At 40.9% G+C, this 20167-nt stretch overlaps 1 protein-coding gene across 1 annotated transcript; it reads right to left on the bottom strand.

Annotated features, from left to right (window-relative positions):
- Positions 1-11985: 11985 nt before the first annotated feature.
- Positions 11986-13155, bottom strand: LOC118563224 (CDK2-associated and cullin domain-containing protein 1-like). The gene has a single exon (XM_036137537.1). It carries the CDS (start codon positions 13066-13068, stop codon positions 12052-12054), a length of 1017 nt encoding a protein of 338 aa, XP_035993430.1. The 5' UTR covers positions 13069-13155; the 3' UTR covers positions 11986-12051.
- Positions 13156-20167: the final 7012 nt, after the last annotated feature.

Raw genomic sequence — 20167 nt, 5'->3', positions numbered from 1 at the left:
ATTGTAGAGAAAAGTCTGTTACTCAAACCCTGTAGGAGGAGTTCGTTCAGCTCCAGTGTGAGTAAAAGAGACAAAATGTCAGCCTGGATTAAAGCTGGCTAACTTCTATAAGGCTACCTTTATAGAAACGTATAAATGATTTGTACATATGTTATTAATTAATCTGTAAACACTTTATAAATCATTAATAACTGTTTTTATGCATTAATAAAGAATGAGAAAGATAAAGAGTCAAAACTGGCCTGGTGGCTTGCCAAATAGTGAGTCAAAGCTATATTTGGCTAAAACGGTTCAAATTCTTTATATTTCATCTAGACTTGCTATAGCTAATAAACATTTAAGTCTAAATTACAACCTTGTAAGCTTAAAAATGATTTGTCAACATAATTCTGTACCAAAGTGTATAGTTATAGTGGCTTAGGTTATCCTGAGCTATCTCTGTAGTTATGCTACTGTAGGTTTAGGCTGCTGGTGGACATAATGACCACTTACCCTCACACGCCTACATTTTACTACTACTCACAAATTTAGCATAATTTGCTGTTTTTAACTTTATGTTGTTTCCATGTTTTCTTTTTGTTCTACATCTGGCCTAGGGTTCTGTTTAGCCATGAAACCTTTACCAGGGGGCATCAACTGAGCTACTGCTGCCAAAAACTTCATAATCTCCTTCTAAGGATTTTACACTTGGCCCTGTGTTTAGCCCTGTTTCTCTTCTAGACATAGCTATTGGCTGACCTTTTGCTGCAACTTGCTGTATGTGCTGTCTTTCATCCTCTACACTAGAAAACTGGCTCAAAGCTTATTGTGTTAGTTGTGTTTCTTTCCTAGGTGAAGCCACTAATGCAGCTAATACTGGCATTACCCTTTTTACTTTTCTCTAAGATAAGATAAGATAAGAAATCCTTTATTTTCCCACAATGGAGATAACTGGGCATGACAGTGGCAAAGACACAGACAGAGTTACGCACACTTTGTAAAAATGAAAAAAAAACAAACAAACAGGCTAATCTTAGCTAAAGTGAGTTCTAAAGCAGCAATGAGAGATAATATGGAATAAAAAAAGCCCAACTTTATGCTGAGTGGGCTCACACAGCCTTTGCTTTACAAATAATAAAACAGAATGTAAGAAAATCCACAAATTGCCATATATCTGTTAATAAGGTGCTTAAAACACCAATTTAAACTGTGTCATTTCATGAATTCTCTGTTATATTTACATCGCTGGTTTAAGTGATGCATTAATGAGAATTTTGAACCTGAAATTATTATTTATGATGTAGAGTTAAGAGACTTAGCTTAAATTCATGTCAGAGATGTCCTTAAAAAGACTGGAAATCAGAGAAAGAACAGCCAACATCCAAAGAAAAAATATTTAAGGATTTTTGAATAACAGAGAGAACAATTGATCAAGATAATATAAAAAGATTGCGGGGAATCTGGTCTGCTTGTATGAAAAATATAAAGAAAAGAGAAATAAATCAAGGTTTGAGTCAAGTGGTTCAAATAGATTGTCATAAGTCAACTAAAGCAAACAATGTAAAGAAGATGAGTTTTTTTTAGGACACTGCTGTCAGGCTGCTTTGCATTTAGTTAAAGTTGGTCGAATGACATGTTTATCTTTTGTAATGATCTCTTCCAAAGTATGTTTTATATCCACAATGGGAGGAGATAGATTGTTGAATGTTTGAGATCCCGTGACAACTGTCCAATTATCTGTGTCCCACTCTGGCTACTGTTTGCACTAGAAATAATCAATAAAGGATGCGCCTGAGTGCACACACGTTTTGGTGGAACCAAATGTATGAAACCTTAATCATTCGTTGGAAATGGTGAGGAATCAGCTACAGGTGGGGAACAAGCAATCTTCACGAGGGGAGGCACTGATTAGTGATTGTAGCCTCAAGTTTGATTTGGTAGATGGTGTGGAGCATGTTCGCTCCTGACGTTGCTAATGGAATGGGTGACAGGTGGGCACAGGAATGAAAAGGCGGCCCTCCATTTCATGAATAAATGTAAACACAGCACAGTGCAATTACTGCGCCTGGTCATCTCTTTAGGGTGGCTACATCCCTGCACGTCCAATCTGATGAGAATGTGCAGGTTTACTGGTGCGTTTAATTGTATATACGGTAAAGCTAATACTAAGGACTGTAGTGGTTTGTTGCGGATGAAAGCCTAGCCTCACAACTGGAAAATTTGATTCAGTTTAAACATAGCATTTTCATTTATTGATCTGTTATGGAAGGTGTGATTATCGCAGGAGCGCAACCTGAGCAGACGGATTCATTTAAACATGTCATGCGAACACATGGGTCTTGTTGCTCTGGAAGGTAACCTATTAAACAGGCATGTGTTACAAAATCAAAATATGAGACAGCATTGATTTTATTAACAAACTGGGTTTAAAGTTTGTTTAGTCAAGTTTGTTTGCAGTGTGTGTTTTCTTTCTTCACATATGTTCAGTAGATAGCTTTAGTTTCCATTTAATAAAGATGCTCTGTATGAAACATTCAAATTCAAGAAGATTTATCGGCATCATGTTTTACCAAAATGATTTTATTGTGGAGCAGATGTAATCATTTGCTCAGAATGCACAGAATTACACCACACACAGACATAACAAGACATATTATTTTAATTTTCTCATTTTTTGTTTTTTACGAACAGTTGATTGTGCTGCCCAACAACAATGATCCCTGCAGAGCTTAAGTGTGCATTTAGTCCTTAGCAGCTAATGGTGTCATTACCAAGTAAAAAAGTCAGATAGCAGATTATAATACTCTGTAATAAACTTAGTTGCAGAATTGTGTAATTTGCATGGTTGTCTAACCAGACAGTCCCTGAGAGATTGAAATGTGCAAAGTGAGAGACAGTATAAATGGTTTGCATCAGATCAGAAACCTGTGTAACCAGTAGCATGTTTAGTAGTGTGTAACAGATCATGAACTGGGCTGATGGTTTGTTGATTTCCAGCAGGGGGAGATAGTCCTTACAGCTTTGGGAAAGAAGCTGTTTTTAGGTCTGTTCGTTTTGCATTTAATGTTCCTGAATCATTTCCCTGATGGAAGTGGGACACATTTTGCATTACCTGGGTGGGTGGGTCCGTGGCAAACAGGTCTGGCCTTTTTCTGGAGCTTTGTGTCTTTCTGGAGATTTCTGGAGCACAGACTGTGTCTAGTGCATCCCACGATCCCCTGTACTGTCCTCAGCGCCCGTGTTAAATTCTTCCTTGCCTGCACTGTGCAACTCCAAGACCTCATTGTTATGCTAAGCCACAAAATGCTTTCAGTGGCTCTGTAGAAGTTTTTTAACAGCTTTGTGGAAAGTCCAGTCCGTTGTTGGGCCTTCTTCACCAGGTGGGTGGTGTTCACAGTACAGGAGAGGTCAGAGGAGATGTGAATGCCCAGGAACTTTATGCTGCCCACCCACTCCACTACCTCCCCCTGCATGTAGAGAGGAGTGTGTACAGTCCTCCTGGACCTCCAGTAGTCCATTATTACCCCCTCTATCTTGCTGGTGTTCAGGATGAGGTTGTTCCTGGAGCACCACTGTGTGAGATTGCTGACCTCATCTCTGCCGTGGGTCTCATCATTGTTGGAAATGAAACCCACCATAGTGGTGTCGTCCCCAAACTTCACAACCGTGTTTGTGGGGTGGACAGCAGGGCAGTCGAGATTGAAGAGAGTGAAGAGAGCAAGGCTGCAGGACACAACACTGCGGCGTTCCAGGGTTGAGTCGGACAGATCTGGGGTTTCCAAACCTCACAGCCTACCGCCCCACAGGGCACTATTTAAGATAAAGCAATACAATCAAACTTTATTTTCTGTTTTTGTATAGGAAGAATGCTGTTAAGTGCAGTCAAGTCAAGTTTATTTATAGCATATTTCAGCAACAAAACGGTTCAAAGTGCTCTACATCATGAAAACATAACATCAAACACATCCAAACAGTCGCCTGTTGTAACACCAGTAACAAACATTAAATTGTATCAGGTGAAAACATCAAATCTGTTGGTCAGTGTTCCTGAGCATTTTTAAAGGATGATCCTGGGCTTGTTATTGGAACAACGATGTACCTTATTGAGGGGCACAGTGTTGTATGGCAGTGGTTCTCAACCCTGGTCTTCAGGGACCCCGTTTTAGATGTGTCTCTGTTCCAGCTCACCTGATTCAAAGTGTTGCATGTCTTCTTCTGCATACCATCATGTGCCACAGAGACCTCTTAATCATCAATTAATTTATGTCAGGTGTGTGGCAGCAAGGAGACACCTGTTCTATGGGTCCTTAAGCAGAATTTGATTTGGTGTCCAAATTCCATCCAAGCCACCCTTGTGCTAAAATCTTAAGTTGTCTGAGCTTGATTGTTGTTCATTAAATACTGATAGGTTAATAGTTTACTAGCAAGCTGGCAATTAAATTAATCATATAATATAAAATGATGTTAATAGCTGGTTATTCTCTTAAAACCGGTAGATTTGAAATGACCTGGGTTGCTCTAAAACAACAGGGATGGGTTACAGATTTCAGCAAACATATTGGGCCCTAAAAGTGTTACATTGATGGCTTTCTGATGTTTAGAATATGAAAGAGTGGGTACAAGGCAGATAATAACATTCACTGTATCTGAATCCTTCAAGGGGATCACGCATTTTATTGTGTCACTCAGACAAAGATTCTTGCTGGTTCTGGTTCTCTTCATCAGAACACAGCTACATTGAAGGGAGTTGTCTCAAGGGCCTAATAAGCCACATTATATTTATATTTTTCAGTTGTGTTAAATCTCTAATCAGTTTAACATATATTTTTTGTGAGAAAACCACTCAAGCACCCTTGGGGCACACCTGCTGGCCTTAAGTAGCCGCTCAGTTCGGTCATGCCTTGGGCTGACTCTGTTTCTGAAAATATAGCAAAAGCACACAGACCAGCTCCAATCTCGATCCAATTTAAATCATTCTTATGAAATCCTCCTTGTGTATATGCACGTACGTTTTATATTAAGACTTATCCACAGCGCAAGGCACAGGTCAAAGCACACCACACCTATATCTTTTCTATTACCAAAGTTAATTAATAATTCATGGGTCACAATTGGAGGCAATGGAAGTCAGGGGGAGGAGCGGTGACACCCTAAAATCTCCCCAGCAAAGCAGGCCTAACCTCAGAAAAAGCAAGAAGAAATGGGAGGCTAAATTTATTTTTACACAGAAAAAGAAAAAAGCATATTCACCCTCATCACCACTGACACCACAGTGTCTGTTCAGGCTTTTTTTTTTATCTCTCTGAGGCAATAACCTTTTCTATCCTCTCTTTCCTTGCACTAGTCTCTGAGTACCATCCACACCGTCACTTAGGGCATTAATCAAAAAGCAAATGCCTAATGGTTCCTGACAGGCAGCACCCATAATGGGATGCAGTCCAGGCCTGAATTCTCCTTGAGCATCTGGTAACACTGACAGCAGTGCAGCTGCCTGACCGGCCAGGAGGAGATTGTTAATAGCAGTGTGTACGGTCTTACTCACCATAAAACACTTAGGACCCCGAGATGTTACCACATCACGCATGAAGAAAGCTTTTTGATAGTATGCTAATCTCAGCCATTAGAGGGGAATGATTTACAGTCACTTAAACAGCACATGAGGCGGCTGTGGAGACACTGGCTGGCTGGGATAATAAAGACGCTGGTGCTTGTTGATCATTAGAGGACTCTCTCTCCTCCTCTCTCTTTGTGTGTGAGCATGCACTCTGAATGCAGTGGCATTTGGTTTAATCAGTAGGCGATTTTAGCACAAAACAGACAAAACGAGAAAGCCACACTGAGCTTTGTTAGGGTGCAGAATTTCTTTTCTTTCCTTGTAATGAAACAAATAAGCTGCATTCCCCCAAACGTGCTTCTCTTCTACTATGCAGATGTTCTTTCTTACAAGCATCCACAAAATTATCATTTCTGTTGCCCTGCTCATTTTGCCAAAAACCTGTTTAATTTAACTGTTAATAAAGTCTGTAGAATTAAAATTGACAATACATAGTTTTATGTAGAACATATGTTGTTTGTTTTGTTTTTTTGCCTTCTTAATTTTGTGAAGTCGTGCATTTCTCATTTAATTTTATGGATACATCAGTAAAAAAAAACACCAGTTTGTAATTTTGCTGTATGAAACTGCATTTCAAATACTGTGATGGTGGACCAGAAGACTTTGCATAGAAAATGACTATAAGTTTTAAACAAAATCCCTTTTTAGCAATAGCAGCATCAATAAAACTATGTATATACATCCAACTGGAAAATGTGACTACTTTAATGCCCAACTATATCCACAGTGGCCTTCCGCTCTCCAAGAAAAGTGAGTTAAATGCATTTTTTTTTTTCAAATCTTAGACGTATGGAAGTTGAAAGATGCTGAGGAGTGAAACCGCTGGCCACAGAGCTGCACTGATTTCTTGGAGTTGTGACAAGTACGGCCTCAACAACCAAAGCCAGTTTGATCTCGTACATCTGAAATGTAGACAAGAGAAAGAAAATTGCTCCCAGAATTAAATGAAAATTAATTAGTTGTTCCTTCTGACAGCTTTAGAAATATGGACCAACAAGCATAGTTGTGAGTGACTGGTATTTGATAGTAATTGTTCTTTTGGGTGAGGGACGATGCGGGACACACAACCAACACTATGAAGACATCATACATTTTAATTTTACACAGATTGCACATTACAATAAACAGTCTCTGCTTTGCCTGTTATTGCACAACAATGGATAATCACAAATCACGAGTTTATAAAAGGCACTAAAACTGTTAAATTCTAACCTATGACTGCCAACCTGTCCAGGGTGGACCCCACGTCCCCGCCTCTCGCCCATTAACCACTGGAGTTAGACACCAACCACGACCCTGTGTTACATTGAGCTGCTTTTCCCCATCAGATACGGCTGGGAGTAACACCTGCACGGAAAGCGGGTACAGAAAATCAATGGATGTATGGGGTGTTAAACTGTAAAAGTGTAATAAAATTGTTCTAGGTTTATCAGAAAAAAACTTAACCAGCTTTTAAAGATTAACACTTTTTAAAGCTTGTTAAAAAAATGTTATTAAAATTTTTACGTAAAGTTAAATGTTGTTTTAGTTAATCTTGGCTGGTGTAGCTCGTCTGTCTGGCAGGTGTTTTTGGGTTGGAGTAAAAATGAGTCCATAGATCGACAGGATCGGCTGTTTCTGGTGTGACTCACTTCTACAGTGTGGCTTGATGGGTTGAGTAGTCGTCTGGCAATCAGAAGGTTGAGGGTTTGATTCCAGCTTACCCTTGCCACATGTCGATTTGCCCCAAATTGCCTACTGAGCTGCGTCTTGGTGTATGGGGAGTGCTGGCCTAGTGGTTAGAGCAGTGTGCTTGCACTCCGAGAAGGATGCAAGTACCCGGTTAAATCCCCAGTGCCTGCACTCTGGGTCCCTGAGCAAGGCCCTCAACCCCAGAACGCTTCCCGGGCGCCACACACGGCACCCCACTGCTCCCCAAGGGTGATGGGTTAAAAGCAGAGAACAATTTTCATTGTAATATATGTTTCAATGACAATAAAGATGATATTACTATTATTATTACTTATTACCTTTCTCTGGCTTCACCCAGTTCAAAACCGTTCTCCAGTCTATGCCGTAGCAGCAGTTTCTTTTCTTTGACGTAGTTTAATTAATAATCTGCATCAAAATCCTTCTCATTTTATTTTACGAGCGTCCTGGTGTGTAAGCATGAGGTGGGACACTGCTGCTGCATATTGACCGACAGCCGTCACAGCTCTCATTGATGATGACTGCAATTCTATTTTCTTTGTTTCAGAGGAGCGCGCGTCTAAATTTATTTTTCCCTGATCAAATCAAATGTGAGACATTGTTTCACTTTGTAGGACAGCGGCACAACAGTGAAAAACAGTCCCGCACGATCTGGTCCCCCTAGTTTACATTAATTTATATATTATTAAAAATACAATTTGGGACATTTTTAGAATGAAGGAATATCTTCAGATTTGGTTTGCTATTACCAATGTTTGGTGTTAAAGCCATATCAAACACAACAAGCCCGTCCTCCTTCATGCTAACAGTGTGATTGCTTGTTCAACCAATGTTTCACAGTCTCACAGTCTATGTTAACATGGGCGAGCCGTGCAATTCAGCAACCTGCTGCTGGCACATCACACCTGCATTTCTGATTGCTTCTTCAACATGTAAAGCCAAGAAATTTCATTAATATTTCATAGGAAGCAGTATTTCATTGCACACAGATTCAATGGGCAAGGAGATAAACAGCAGAGTATTAATAATGCAGTGCGGTGACACTGACCTTATTTTGTGCCTTTCAACCTGTGCTGATATTTTGATGCGCCGTGCCCCACTACTCTCTGGCACACAGGAGGGTTTTTCGCGCTCTTTCTTCAAAGCCTTGAAATAACCAACAACAACAAAAAAAAACTTCCTGTTTGACAGAGGTTACATCACTGCCTCAACCACCAAGACATTAATGAAAATGCTGGGGCTATGTGCTGTTTTCTTTAACCCATTCACAGTGGAAAATACACATCTTCATTTTCACAGAAAGAATGTGAATGCAAAGTGTCGGTTTGACAACTGGTGCTGACAGCTGAGCAGATGCCTGGAAGGTGAACTGTGAGACGCTTTGAAATGGTGCTGGAAAAAAAAAAGGCAGAGCTGCAGCCTCTTCTTCACTGCAGTGAGACAAAAACGATAAGCAGTCAAGAAAAAAAAAACATTAGTCCAAGTCAGGGCACCTGTTTGAATAAGAACGTTGAAAAAATGAAACAGTTGAAGAAATATCATGCTTATCTCTTATGATGATGATGCAATTACTCTTCCCAGTTTGTATGATAGCCATGTCAGCATTTGTCTTAGCTTAACATTTTTCATTGTAGGTAATATTTGCAAAACAACTTCGTATCCAGCAGTTTGGACAAATATTTTGAGGTATCTTACATCTGTAAATTTGTTGTAAGAATATGAAATAGTGACATATTTTAAAATTATTTTAGGCATTGCAATAATATTCCAGGAGATATTATTCCATTTGTGACACAATGTCATCAATGATTGAATTTCAGCATTTAATGAATGGAAAATTAATTATCTTCTTCCTAGTTGATATGAGAGAAATGTTGTTTTCTTTGTGTGGATGGACATTTTCTTTCTACAGTTCCTTACAAAGTTTTATTTAATGAGTAATAATTCATAAAATGCTTCTTGATTGTGTCAGGGTTCTCTGTGTTGGCTGCTCTAACTCTACTCCTCAGGTGTGTCTAGTTGGCTGAGGAGGCGTGGTCCACACCTGCAGCTCGTTGCAGGCGGCTTCCTCTGGCTTCTTAAGCAGAGCACTGGCAGATGGAAGACGCTGGAGCCTTAACCAGTCGTGGTACGACGTGGCCTCTGTCCCAACTCGCAGAAACCAGCTTGTGAGTTTTTTTTGTTACGCTTCTTTTTTGAGTAATTTTTTGTACCTCTCTGTTGCTCCAGATTTTGGTGCTTGGATGCACTCACCTGTCTTGACGTCCCGTCCGAAGAAACAGACCAGCAGACCTGTCTGCTTAGATTTTGCTCTGGCGCTCCCCTCATACTTCCTGGAAGTTACCCAGCGAGGCCTGAGATCCCCTTTCCCGGGTTCTGTTGGTTCTGTGCTCACTCTGGTCAATCCATCTGTCAACCGCTGCCGATGAGGTCGCCTCGGATTCCTCGCCAGCTACATCTGCCGCCCTCAGCCACTAGCCACCTATCTCCATCTGAGTAGTCACATAGAGTTCTCATGACGCTACTTCTTCCCGGTTAGGTCCGCCCAGCCTAATGGTAAGCAGCGCAACTCCTAGCAAGTTTCTTGGCTCTTATTTCAGAAGAACTCACTTGCTCTTTCTTACAGACTCTCCAGCCGTGACGTTCTGACCCAGCCGAGTCACCTGTAGTTCCGTCCATAGACCTGCCTGTTTTCCTTTAATAAAAATCTTAAAACTGTGCATTGCCTCCCGTTCGTATCTGCATGTGGGCTCGTCATCTGAAAACCATGACAGATTGTATGTATTTATTTTGGCTCAGTTCCATGCTTTGACCCTATTTTTTTACCCATCTGTTTTCATTTCACTCCTGTTCATTTTTGATTTACGATGGAAATAAATATGCATAAAAATGCTAAACTTGAATATTGTAATTACATTTATTTGGATACTATTTTCTGAAGACTTTACATCGTACCCAGTTTACATTAATTGTGCTTCTGAGATTAAACCCCTGATCAAACCAAAAATAACCACCAAAGCAAATGAAGACAAATCAAAGTAAAGTCAAACTGCAATAGTGATCGCAACCGATCAAAACTAAAACCATGAAAGACAGAGACACAGGTTTTTTCGAGTAAAATTCTCTTTCTCGGATCAATGTTGTGGTTCTGGAAGGGCCCAGCCAGAGTCCAATTTGAGGATTGTGGAGCGGGATCAAGATTAGGTTGATAGCAAGGAGACCTTCCAAACTCAGTGAGTTGGAGCTCATTGCCAAAGATGAATCTCACATTAACCATGGAAACATGCAAAAAGTTGGAAAGCAATTATAAGAAAAATTTGATTATGTTAATGCCAATAAATAGGATGTGAAAAATGTATAACATGCCACTTTTTGTTTACGTGTATATAAAGCTGAGAAATACAAACAATAACTCTGGTACATTGTATTATCTTTTCAAAGATGTTTTTTTTCTAAATTTTTATAAGAAAAACTTCTCAGTTGAATGAAAATAATCTATCTGTCAGAGCTATGAATATTTCAGCGCTAAACTGTTTGTTTTAGATGTAAGTAAACACTATCTCTTTGACCTCCCACATATAGTTATTGGGGGAAAAATTACACCATCAAAAACCTTATGGGGTTTTATGTATTAGCATGGTGGGTTTTAGTGGTATACTTACTTTTTTTGCTAACTTTTTCAGTTTGCTTTTAACTTATTTGAACGTACAATTACAGGGACATATTTTTTATTTATTTTATTTTCTTGTACACTAGACTTAATACATTTTAGAACCTGGTAAAGAACAGACTAAATATACAAGATCAGGCAGATGTTTGGACACTCATTCTTATTTATTGGTTTGTTTTTAATTTATTACAAGCTCTGAAAACTCGTTCAGACTGATGGAAAACCACTTCAGGAGATTGCTGCACCTCTTGGTGTTCATTGAGATAATGCCAAGAGTGTGAAAAGCAGTAATCAAAACAAAAGGGGGATTAATGAGAAAAATCTAAAGCAAAAGATATTTTGAGTTCCTGTATTTCACATTCTATTTGCAACATGATTCTGTATACATTTTTCAGTTCAATTAAATTTTATTTATATAGCGCCAATTCACAACACATGTCATCTCAAGGCACTTTACAAAGTCAAATTCCATCAAATCCTCCAGGTTGGTGAGAAAGTTTCCTCTCTAAGAAAACCCAGCAGGTTGCATCAAGTCCCTCCAAGCAGCATTCACTCCTCCTGAAAGAGCGTAGAGCCACAGTGGACAGTCGTCTGCATTGTTGATGGCTTTGCAGCAATCCCTCATACTGAGCATGCATGAAGCAACAGTGGAGAGGAAAACTCCCCTTTAACAGGGAAGAAAAACCAGAACCAGGCTCAGTGTGAACGCTCATCTGCCTCGACCCACTGGGGGTTAGAGAAGACAGAGCAGAGACATAGAAAGCACAGAAGCACACATTGATCCAGGAATCCTTTCTATGTTATATGGTAATAGCAGATGATCTGCCTCCCCTGATGATGTCACAGCTAACAGAACGCCAGACCAGGTGTACCTTCTATGTAGAGAATAAATGACAGAGAACAAAAAGTTAAGTTAAGTTGAAACAAAAACAAACAATGCAAATTGGAGAGCAGTAGGAGAACTCATCAGAGTGAGAAAAATAGACCCTGATGCCCTCCAGCAGCCTAAGCCTATAGCAGCATAACTACAGAGATGAGCGTCGTTGAATTTCTATTTAGTGCAGCAGCTGTGATAAAGATGTAGGAGGCACCGTCGCCATCAGGAGTCCTCGCTGGCACGCTTGCGGGACTGGTCCCCCCGTGGAAAACCGTTCATGGAGAGCTCCATCTGCAGCTTGCGGTCGTGATCGGCGTAGTCGGGCAGCCGAGACTCCACGGCGGGAGGGTGGATTTGAGGAATGAAGCTGGAGAAGAGGGCCGGCGCCAGCTGGGCCCACTCTGGGCGTAGGCTGTAGAGGCCTTTGACCACGCTGGCCATCGTCGACGGTTGTACTTGAAAGGGCATGGAGTGAGCTTTAATGAGCAAAGGCATCAACTTGCTTAGATGTTTTTCTGCAACATGGTCCGCGAACAGCTTCATCAGGTCCTCTTTCAGGTCTCTGTTCAGTTTGGACTCAATATAAAACTTGTTCAAGTATATAAAGACTGGGACGATGCACTGAAGAGACGCCAAGTACTGAGTCAGAGCGACGTTGAAGTTCTCAATCAGGTTCTCAGGTGGGCTGGCCTGCAGCTGCGTGGCAACCTGCAGCAGGTGAGCTGTTATTTTGGACGTCAGGTCGCCGTAGAGCAGCTCAGAATGCTGCTGGCAAACACACTTGTAGACGTAGCCGTAGATCTGCGCGTAGGAGACAGAGATGTGGTCCGAGAGGTTCTGGATGAGCAGGCGGTCTATCGCCTCCTCCAGGTTGGGCCAGTGGTTTTTCCGGTAGTCCTCCACGGCCATGGCGTTCAACAGGAACTTGGGAGTGGAGTCGAGGCTGGGCTTCTCCTCGGCGTTAGCGGCCGCGCAGTCCGTCTCGCTGACTTCGCTGCTCTCGCTGCCCGTGTCCGAGTCCATGAATTTTGACCCGCACGGGCTACCGGACCACGGTTGCCCCTGCCGCTTCGCCGGTTCTCCGCCCGGTACCGGGGCACAGACGGGCTGAGCGGCGCTCATTCCGTCCGGTGGCTGGCCGCTAAGCTCCGCCCGGACTTTTGCGCCGCCGCCGCCGCCGCAGTAGTTGTGGTTGTGGTCGTCTTTCAGCTCGGCGCTGTCGTCCTCCATGGCCTCCATCTTGACGGCTCGCCTCGGCACAGACTACAGGAACATTTCGGCAGAAACGAGTTGAAAACAAACAAACAACTCTCAGCCGTGCTCGGTGCCGTGGTCTATGTAAAACCTTCACAACAACCAATAATAACAGTAAATAATAAATGGGCCATGTCTTACTACGAGGGAGGGCCTGGCTGCTCTGCTAAACTATTTAAGGTGCCTTGTTGATAGGAGTTATTTTTGCTGAGGAGTTGTGGAAATTCGCAGGCCTCCCAGTAGAGTTTTGGCCTGACAATAAACAACAGTTTAATACTTTATCTAATCCCTGCCAGGAGGTAAGTCCAACTGAAAGCTCTTGCAGATGTTCACATCCAATAATCTATCCATAATTGATGAAACAGGGAGGTCAGATGTAATGGCTGCTGCCATTCCAGCAACAAATAAATGGTTATTGACAAAACAAGCCAGTGTGGCACTGAGTGGGCTGTGAGATTACAGGCACAGAGTGGGGCATGCAGGAGAGGCGTGGAGACCAGGCGTAAAGCAGGGCGCTGAGGTTAACTGTTGAAATATATGGCTCCTGGGTACGTGAGGGGGGCACCGGCCAGGGCAGACAGGCGCGCTTAGAGTAAGGATGATCTTCGGGTGTAAAGTGGGGGGACACGCCCATGAGGGGATGTCAGGAGAGCATAAACAGGAGGGAAAGATGAGAATGAAAAGAAAAAAAGAGGAGGCGGGACACTGAAGGTGTGTGTGGAGGGGCAAGGGGCACGGCATGGTGAGAGCTACTGCATACAGTGTGCTGAGTGCAGTGGGCCAGCTGTCCGCTTCCCTTTCATCTCTGGGCTTTATGTCAGATACAATCTACCTGGCTGTCAAGCCTCAGCAACCATCTCACAGCGCACTCCCCCTCCTCCTTCCTCACACACTCTCTTCACCCACACTCCCACCTCATGGTTTCCCCTTCTCTTTCTATCACTCTTCAGCTCTCTCTTTATCCCTCTGGTGGCTGCACAAAGGCATCCACCTCCACGTCTTCTGATTCTTTGGGTTAAATCACAGAGCAGTCTGCACCTTGCTTCAATCTCTGGCCTTAAAAAAAAATAAAAATCCCGGTCTTTTTAATATGTAGAATAATGCGTTTTTTATTGAGAAACTGTAAATTATCCAAAACGTCACCAACAGATCAGCAGGGAAAAATAAAAAAAAAAACTGGCGAAATGGCCCAGAGATGATTTTGGCAAATAACATGAAGGTTGACTGTAATCACTACAGCGAAGTTGCTTTGCTTTCTCTGCTTGTCAAGAAACATGCTGGATTATTAAACGTTGTCAGTTTTTGGGAATTGTGAAGTAAAGTATTCATTAGCCAATACAACTAAAAGGGCTGATGTGTTAATATTGCCAAGCATGTGCTAATCACGCCAACCGCTAATGTAAGATGCTAATAATAGTGTTAAATCCAAACTCCACAATCCTTTTGTCTTGCAAAATGCAGCTGCTTACAAACGCAAAGGCTCACACACAATTGTCTATTTCGAGCAACATTAAGACTTTGTACTGCCTTCCATTTATTTGGCCTCAGATCGTACCCTTACTTTAACCTAAACTCAATGAGCACCATTGCTCTACGGACTGTGGTCTCCCATAAGGCCATCAGAAAAGGTTCTGATTGGGAAACGTAAACAAGTGCACACTCACACAGTGTGATGTCGCCTCTGGCCCCAATATAAATAATTATCACATCTGGAAGAATGAAAAGCTATTAATTGTGGCTCTTGTAAGAAATACAGAGACAATGAAATCAGCAGATCAAAGTTTTACAAAAATTGGAAAATAAAGAATGGCAACCAGTTTTTGACCCTGAATCTCTGGATATAAGAACTGCATGACATATTCATCAAATTCAGACATGTGAAACTACATTTAAACTGATAACTATCTGCAGAGGCACCACTGTTAAGTTTCAAAATGAATGAAAACTTTCTCAAGTGGAGTTGTTTCCTTTAGATTGAGAAAAAATTCAATAAAAGATTTATTTCAAAAAATTATGTGTCATCAGAAACCCTCGTTTCCTTGTGTAAGCTATTTTCTACCACAAAAATAATTGTTTAGGCATTTGGTCTTCCAAGAATAAAATCCACTGAATGAAAATGTGTTTGCTTAAAGAAGATTTAATTTATGTAAATTATGTAACGGATCTAACAAAATGTTTAAATTTACTTTTGTTAATGTGAATTCTAACATTCTAAATAAAGTGTAAAACAAAGCAAAATGCATATAAATAGGGATATGAAAAGTTTCCTCTTACAGCAACAGAAACCATGTTAAATACGCTAAAAACAAGATATTCTAATCCAATTATCAGATAAAAACATATACCTTGCTTCATTTTAATATAACCTGGAATTATTTGTATACACAGCGTATAAATCAGACAAATGCACATATCAAGCAAAAAGTTTGAAAATTCCAGTATTATTAAAACTTTATTGAAGAATTACAGCAAAGAAAGCTGACAACAGACGTGGCACAGAGGAAAACACCATCTCGGTGTCATACTGTTAGTTCTTTTAACTGAGTAAAGTGCTTTTAATAAACCCTCTTTTATTTTAGCCTCATTAACTCTTCCTCGGTTGAGTGGCTCTGTGTTGCACAAAAGCACACAAAGACGAGGGAAACGCTTAGAAGAAATTACAGAGAAAGCAAAGGACAACAAGCTTCTCAGCGCTGCGGAAACAAGGCTGTTTTTAACTCCAACAGAGGGGTAGAGACTCCCATGCAGACCTCCCTTCCCCATCGCTTAATTACTGCGTGCAGTCATGAATATTTCAGGCATATGCTTTCCCACTTTGTCATTGGAGTTCAGAACTAAGAGAAACAAGTTCATATGCATATTAATGGGGGGGAGGATGGGGGCTGTGGGCGGAGGGGGACAGGAGGACCAAGGGTTGCCAGTGTGCTTGTGACAGCAGGAGGAAATGGCACTCATTCCCCAGCAGCTGCTCTTTTTAGATCCCCCTCAGAGGGAACTGCCCGAGGAGGGCTTCTGCCACAAAGGGGATAAAGGACATGAGGGCCCTTGATGGAAAACAGGCAAACAACCACTGGGACCCCTCTCCTACCCCTTTTTCCAACACTAATGTGAGCTCACATTCACACACACAAACCCTTGGCCCACACTTCGCCAACCCCCAGGAGTTGTCAGGACCTCTTTAGCATTTTTCCGTAGCGGCTGCTAAACTGTATGTTAGTAGGTGGCTAACGGGACGGCTCTAATGACATCCTGAGAATAAGCCGGCATTTTTTTTTTTTCCCCAGCTATGTATCATGACAAATGGGATGCAGCCTTGAGTTAAGAGGGAATGAGCTCGGGCCCTCAAAGCATCTGAGGCCCCTCTCAGCCAAAGATGAGCATGCTGTTAACGAGACAATATAAATGTAAATCCTGAGTAATAATTCTTAAAAATGGTTGACACAACCCCTCCCCGCATCACTTGCGTCACGACTCTAACACGGTCCAGGGGCGGTGTTAAATATTGCTTAATTGAATTTATGGAGCCTTAAAATACCACTTACCGCCCAAAAGAGCATAATGATATGCTTTATTTAACTTGTCCAAACAAAGTCGATTACACCATTGTGCAGGTTTAATGGAGCACAAAATGTTCCCTTTCCACTTGATTAAGGGGGCTTTTTCCTGAGATCCTTTGCAGATAAAACGCTCTTATTTATTTATTTACGGTACAGAAACACCAATGAGAATTCGACATAAAGGCCCATTTAACACCAGTAAAGTGTATGCCTTCCCAGATGAACATTTCTGAACAGAAAGCTTATATTTAGGTTGAATGCAAGACAGTCCTTGATTAATTTGAACTCTGTCAAGGCTGCATGGAGACATTATGAGCCTTCAATGGGAGGTTCAAAGGGAGCGCTAATTAGTTTGACCTTTCCTGTCACAATTTGCATGCCCACTCAACCTCTCACAACTTACTAGGAAGAACAAAAGCGGTTACAATGAAACTGTGTTCCTGGGGGGAAAGCTTGCACATAATTGATGTGTTTTTTTTATATATATATATGATACTCTGTTGGAGCCACACACCCCTCCATTTGGCCAAATTTGAACAAAATAGTAAATTTTAACTTTGTGAAGTGTCATAAGCAATTTATTAAGGTAATTTAGAAGATAAAATGATCATACTTAGAGACATTAACAGTCATTTATGATTTACTTTCCGGCAATTTTAAAGAAAAACAGAACAAGGGGAAAAACAGTGATCACCAGTTTTTGAAAATGCTAATTTGTCCGCCACAGATGTGAGGGTGCAAATAACACAATAACTACTTACCCATTTACGCGGGATTAAAAGGAGGACTGTGTAATATAATAACCGCAAAGCCTACTGTTTAACGCATTTATGGGATCATTAACCCTTTTTAAGGGATCTGAAGAGAGCTCGCAACAGCCTATGGACAGGATTAGAGCACAAGCCTAATGCTCATATCTGCAAACACATCAGAATGACTGCCACAGCTACAATAAACCCTTGTGATCCGTTTCAGATCTTGTTCTACTTAGCCATCAGTCATCATCACAGGCCCTATAATTCCCTTTCTTTGCGCCAAGATTTTGCCGTCTTCTTTTTTTTCCCCCGCTCCCCTCAGATTGAAGGCACAAAGGGAGCGGGACGGAGACGGGTGGCTTTTGTTTTGGTACGTCGGTGTCTTCCCCCACTCTTTTTTCTTCCCTTCCCTCTGCAGGGCTCTGGTGTGATTATTACTTTCAGTGGAGGATTTAACCATGGGCCAGTTGGGCCATAGCCTCGGGGAGGCCCCCATTTCAATGCGTGTGTGCTACTTTTTCCCCCAGTTTATTGCCTTGCCTTTTATTCTGCCAGGCAGTCTCACTGACATCAGGGGGCTCTTAGAATAACTTGCCTGAGGCTATCAGATCCCTTAACCTTAAATCCACCACTGTATACTGGTATAGATTCCAGGTCTGAAAAGGAGATACAGCTAATAGATAAAGATAAGTCAGATATTATTAAGGATGAAATTACTCATTATCTACATTTTTATGCAATATTAGATTGAGCACTACAATTAGTTGTTTATTTCAGATTGGTTTTGCCAGGGCCTGGCCATGAGATGCCAGTGCACAAGCACATTTTCCAGAACTCATATGGTCAGGTCAGTGCAATCCATATCAGCACGGGGGAATACCATTTTCCCACAGCTGCTTTATAAATACTTTTCTCTAATTGTCTTTGTCTTTTACAGTCCTAAGGAAAAAAAAAAACAGTCTGTTTACAAACTAGCAATATTGTGCAAACCGCAATACATTTTTCCCATTTTACTGTTTTTCTTATATTTCAGAAAGCCTGCCTGCCTGCCTGCCTGCCTGCCTGCCTGCCTGCCTGCCTGCCTGCCTGCCTGCCTGCCTGCCGTCCTGCTTGTACTCGATGTAATGATTCAATGCAATCTGCTGGGTTCACTTAGATGGAAAAAACTTTTTAACCAATCTATCTGTATGGTTGACTTTGCAAATGCCTTGAGACGTTATGTGTTGTGAACTGGCCCTGTATAAATTAACCGAATTACAGCCTTCAATTCCAGATCTTTAGAAAACTGCTCCAGGATCCCATTGCAACTGCCATCATGTTCACCAAGGAGTGAATGCTGCAAGTCAATGCAACCTGCTGGGTTCCTTAGACTGAACAACTTTTACCTAATTTAAATAATTAACTGATATTCGACTGTGTTGTTTGATGACTAGGATGAGTTGTAGTGTATGTAGCTGACTTTTTATTTTTTATTTTTTGTAAAGGGCCTTGAGAGGACATGCATTGTGAATTGGCGCTTTGTGAATAAACTAACCTGAAACTGGATTGAATTACTGTTTTCATAATGTTTGGATCAATGTGTCAAGCAAGTACAGATAGATCAACTTTATATTGAAAACTCTGACCAACCATCATACTAAGAGACAAAAAAAATCTCTGTAGCTCTTGCCATTGCCATTTCTTGCAAGAAAACTTGTAATTATTTCTCTAATTTAATGGCCAACAACCCTGGAGTGCAGAATACTGCATTTATTTTTCTATTATTACACACAGACAAATCTAAATAATATTTGTACCAAATTAAATGTCACTATAATGAAAAGATATGAAAACACAAACAAAGCACAGCTTTGTATAAAATCAACAGGGCTGTCAATTAAAAAATATAAAATAAATAAAAATCATAAAGAAATATAGCAACTAACAACTACTCTTCATGATTATGGGATATGACAGTTTAGAAAGTAAAGAAAAAGTTCTCTAACATATAGAAACAACAAAAATCATAGAAGGTAACAACGAACTGCTACAACAACCAGAACCTTTATAAACTAGGGGTGGTGAACAACAACAGCTGCACCTATTGAAGAAGGCATAGTATTACAGATGTAATGCATTAGTTATGCTTTTATTAAACACCTGCTTAGTATTTTTCTATGTTTTAAAGCTAATTTCAGTACCATTTAGTTATCATTTAATTATTTCAATTGTCCAGAAATAAGATCAAATATGTGCGAGTAAACATGATCTAAATGTATTAACTCCATGTAAAAGTTAAAGATGATATATTACCCTTTGCAACATTTCATATTAGGGAGAGTGGACCATCTTTAACAAGTTTTATTGCTACATCGGGTTAGACCTTGTCCAGTCTTTCACTTTTCCCAGAAGGAAAAACTTAAATCGGACTTTTCTGTCATGTTTGTCTTGATTAAATCTGGCCTAGACAAAGAAGCTCAAATTCAGGCTTGGTGCACTCCTTCATTCATTTTTAGAGACAAAGTCACAACTTTTAATTTTTTTAACCAAGTCTGACCTAGGATGACGTATTGCGTTGTTTTAGGGCTGCCCACAACTGTTATTATTGGCACCTCTGGTGGAAATGTGAGAAGAACCTTCATGTAAATGTATCTTTTATTGCACCAGCATCACTAAAATTGTCGGCTAAAGCAGGGTCTTCAACCCTAGTCCTCGGGACCCACTGTCCTGGATGTTTTAGATGTCTCTCTGCTACACCACACCTGAATCAAATAATTACCTGAGCTCCTCAGG

Source organism: Fundulus heteroclitus, chromosome 5 (genome assembly GCF_011125445.2).
Source record: "Fundulus heteroclitus isolate FHET01 chromosome 5, MU-UCD_Fhet_4.1, whole genome shotgun sequence".
Classification (NCBI taxonomy): domain Eukaryota; kingdom Metazoa; phylum Chordata; class Actinopteri; order Cyprinodontiformes; family Fundulidae; genus Fundulus; species Fundulus heteroclitus.
The sequence above is the reverse complement of the archived record's forward strand: the minus strand, read 5'-3'. Positions and strand labels throughout refer to the sequence as shown.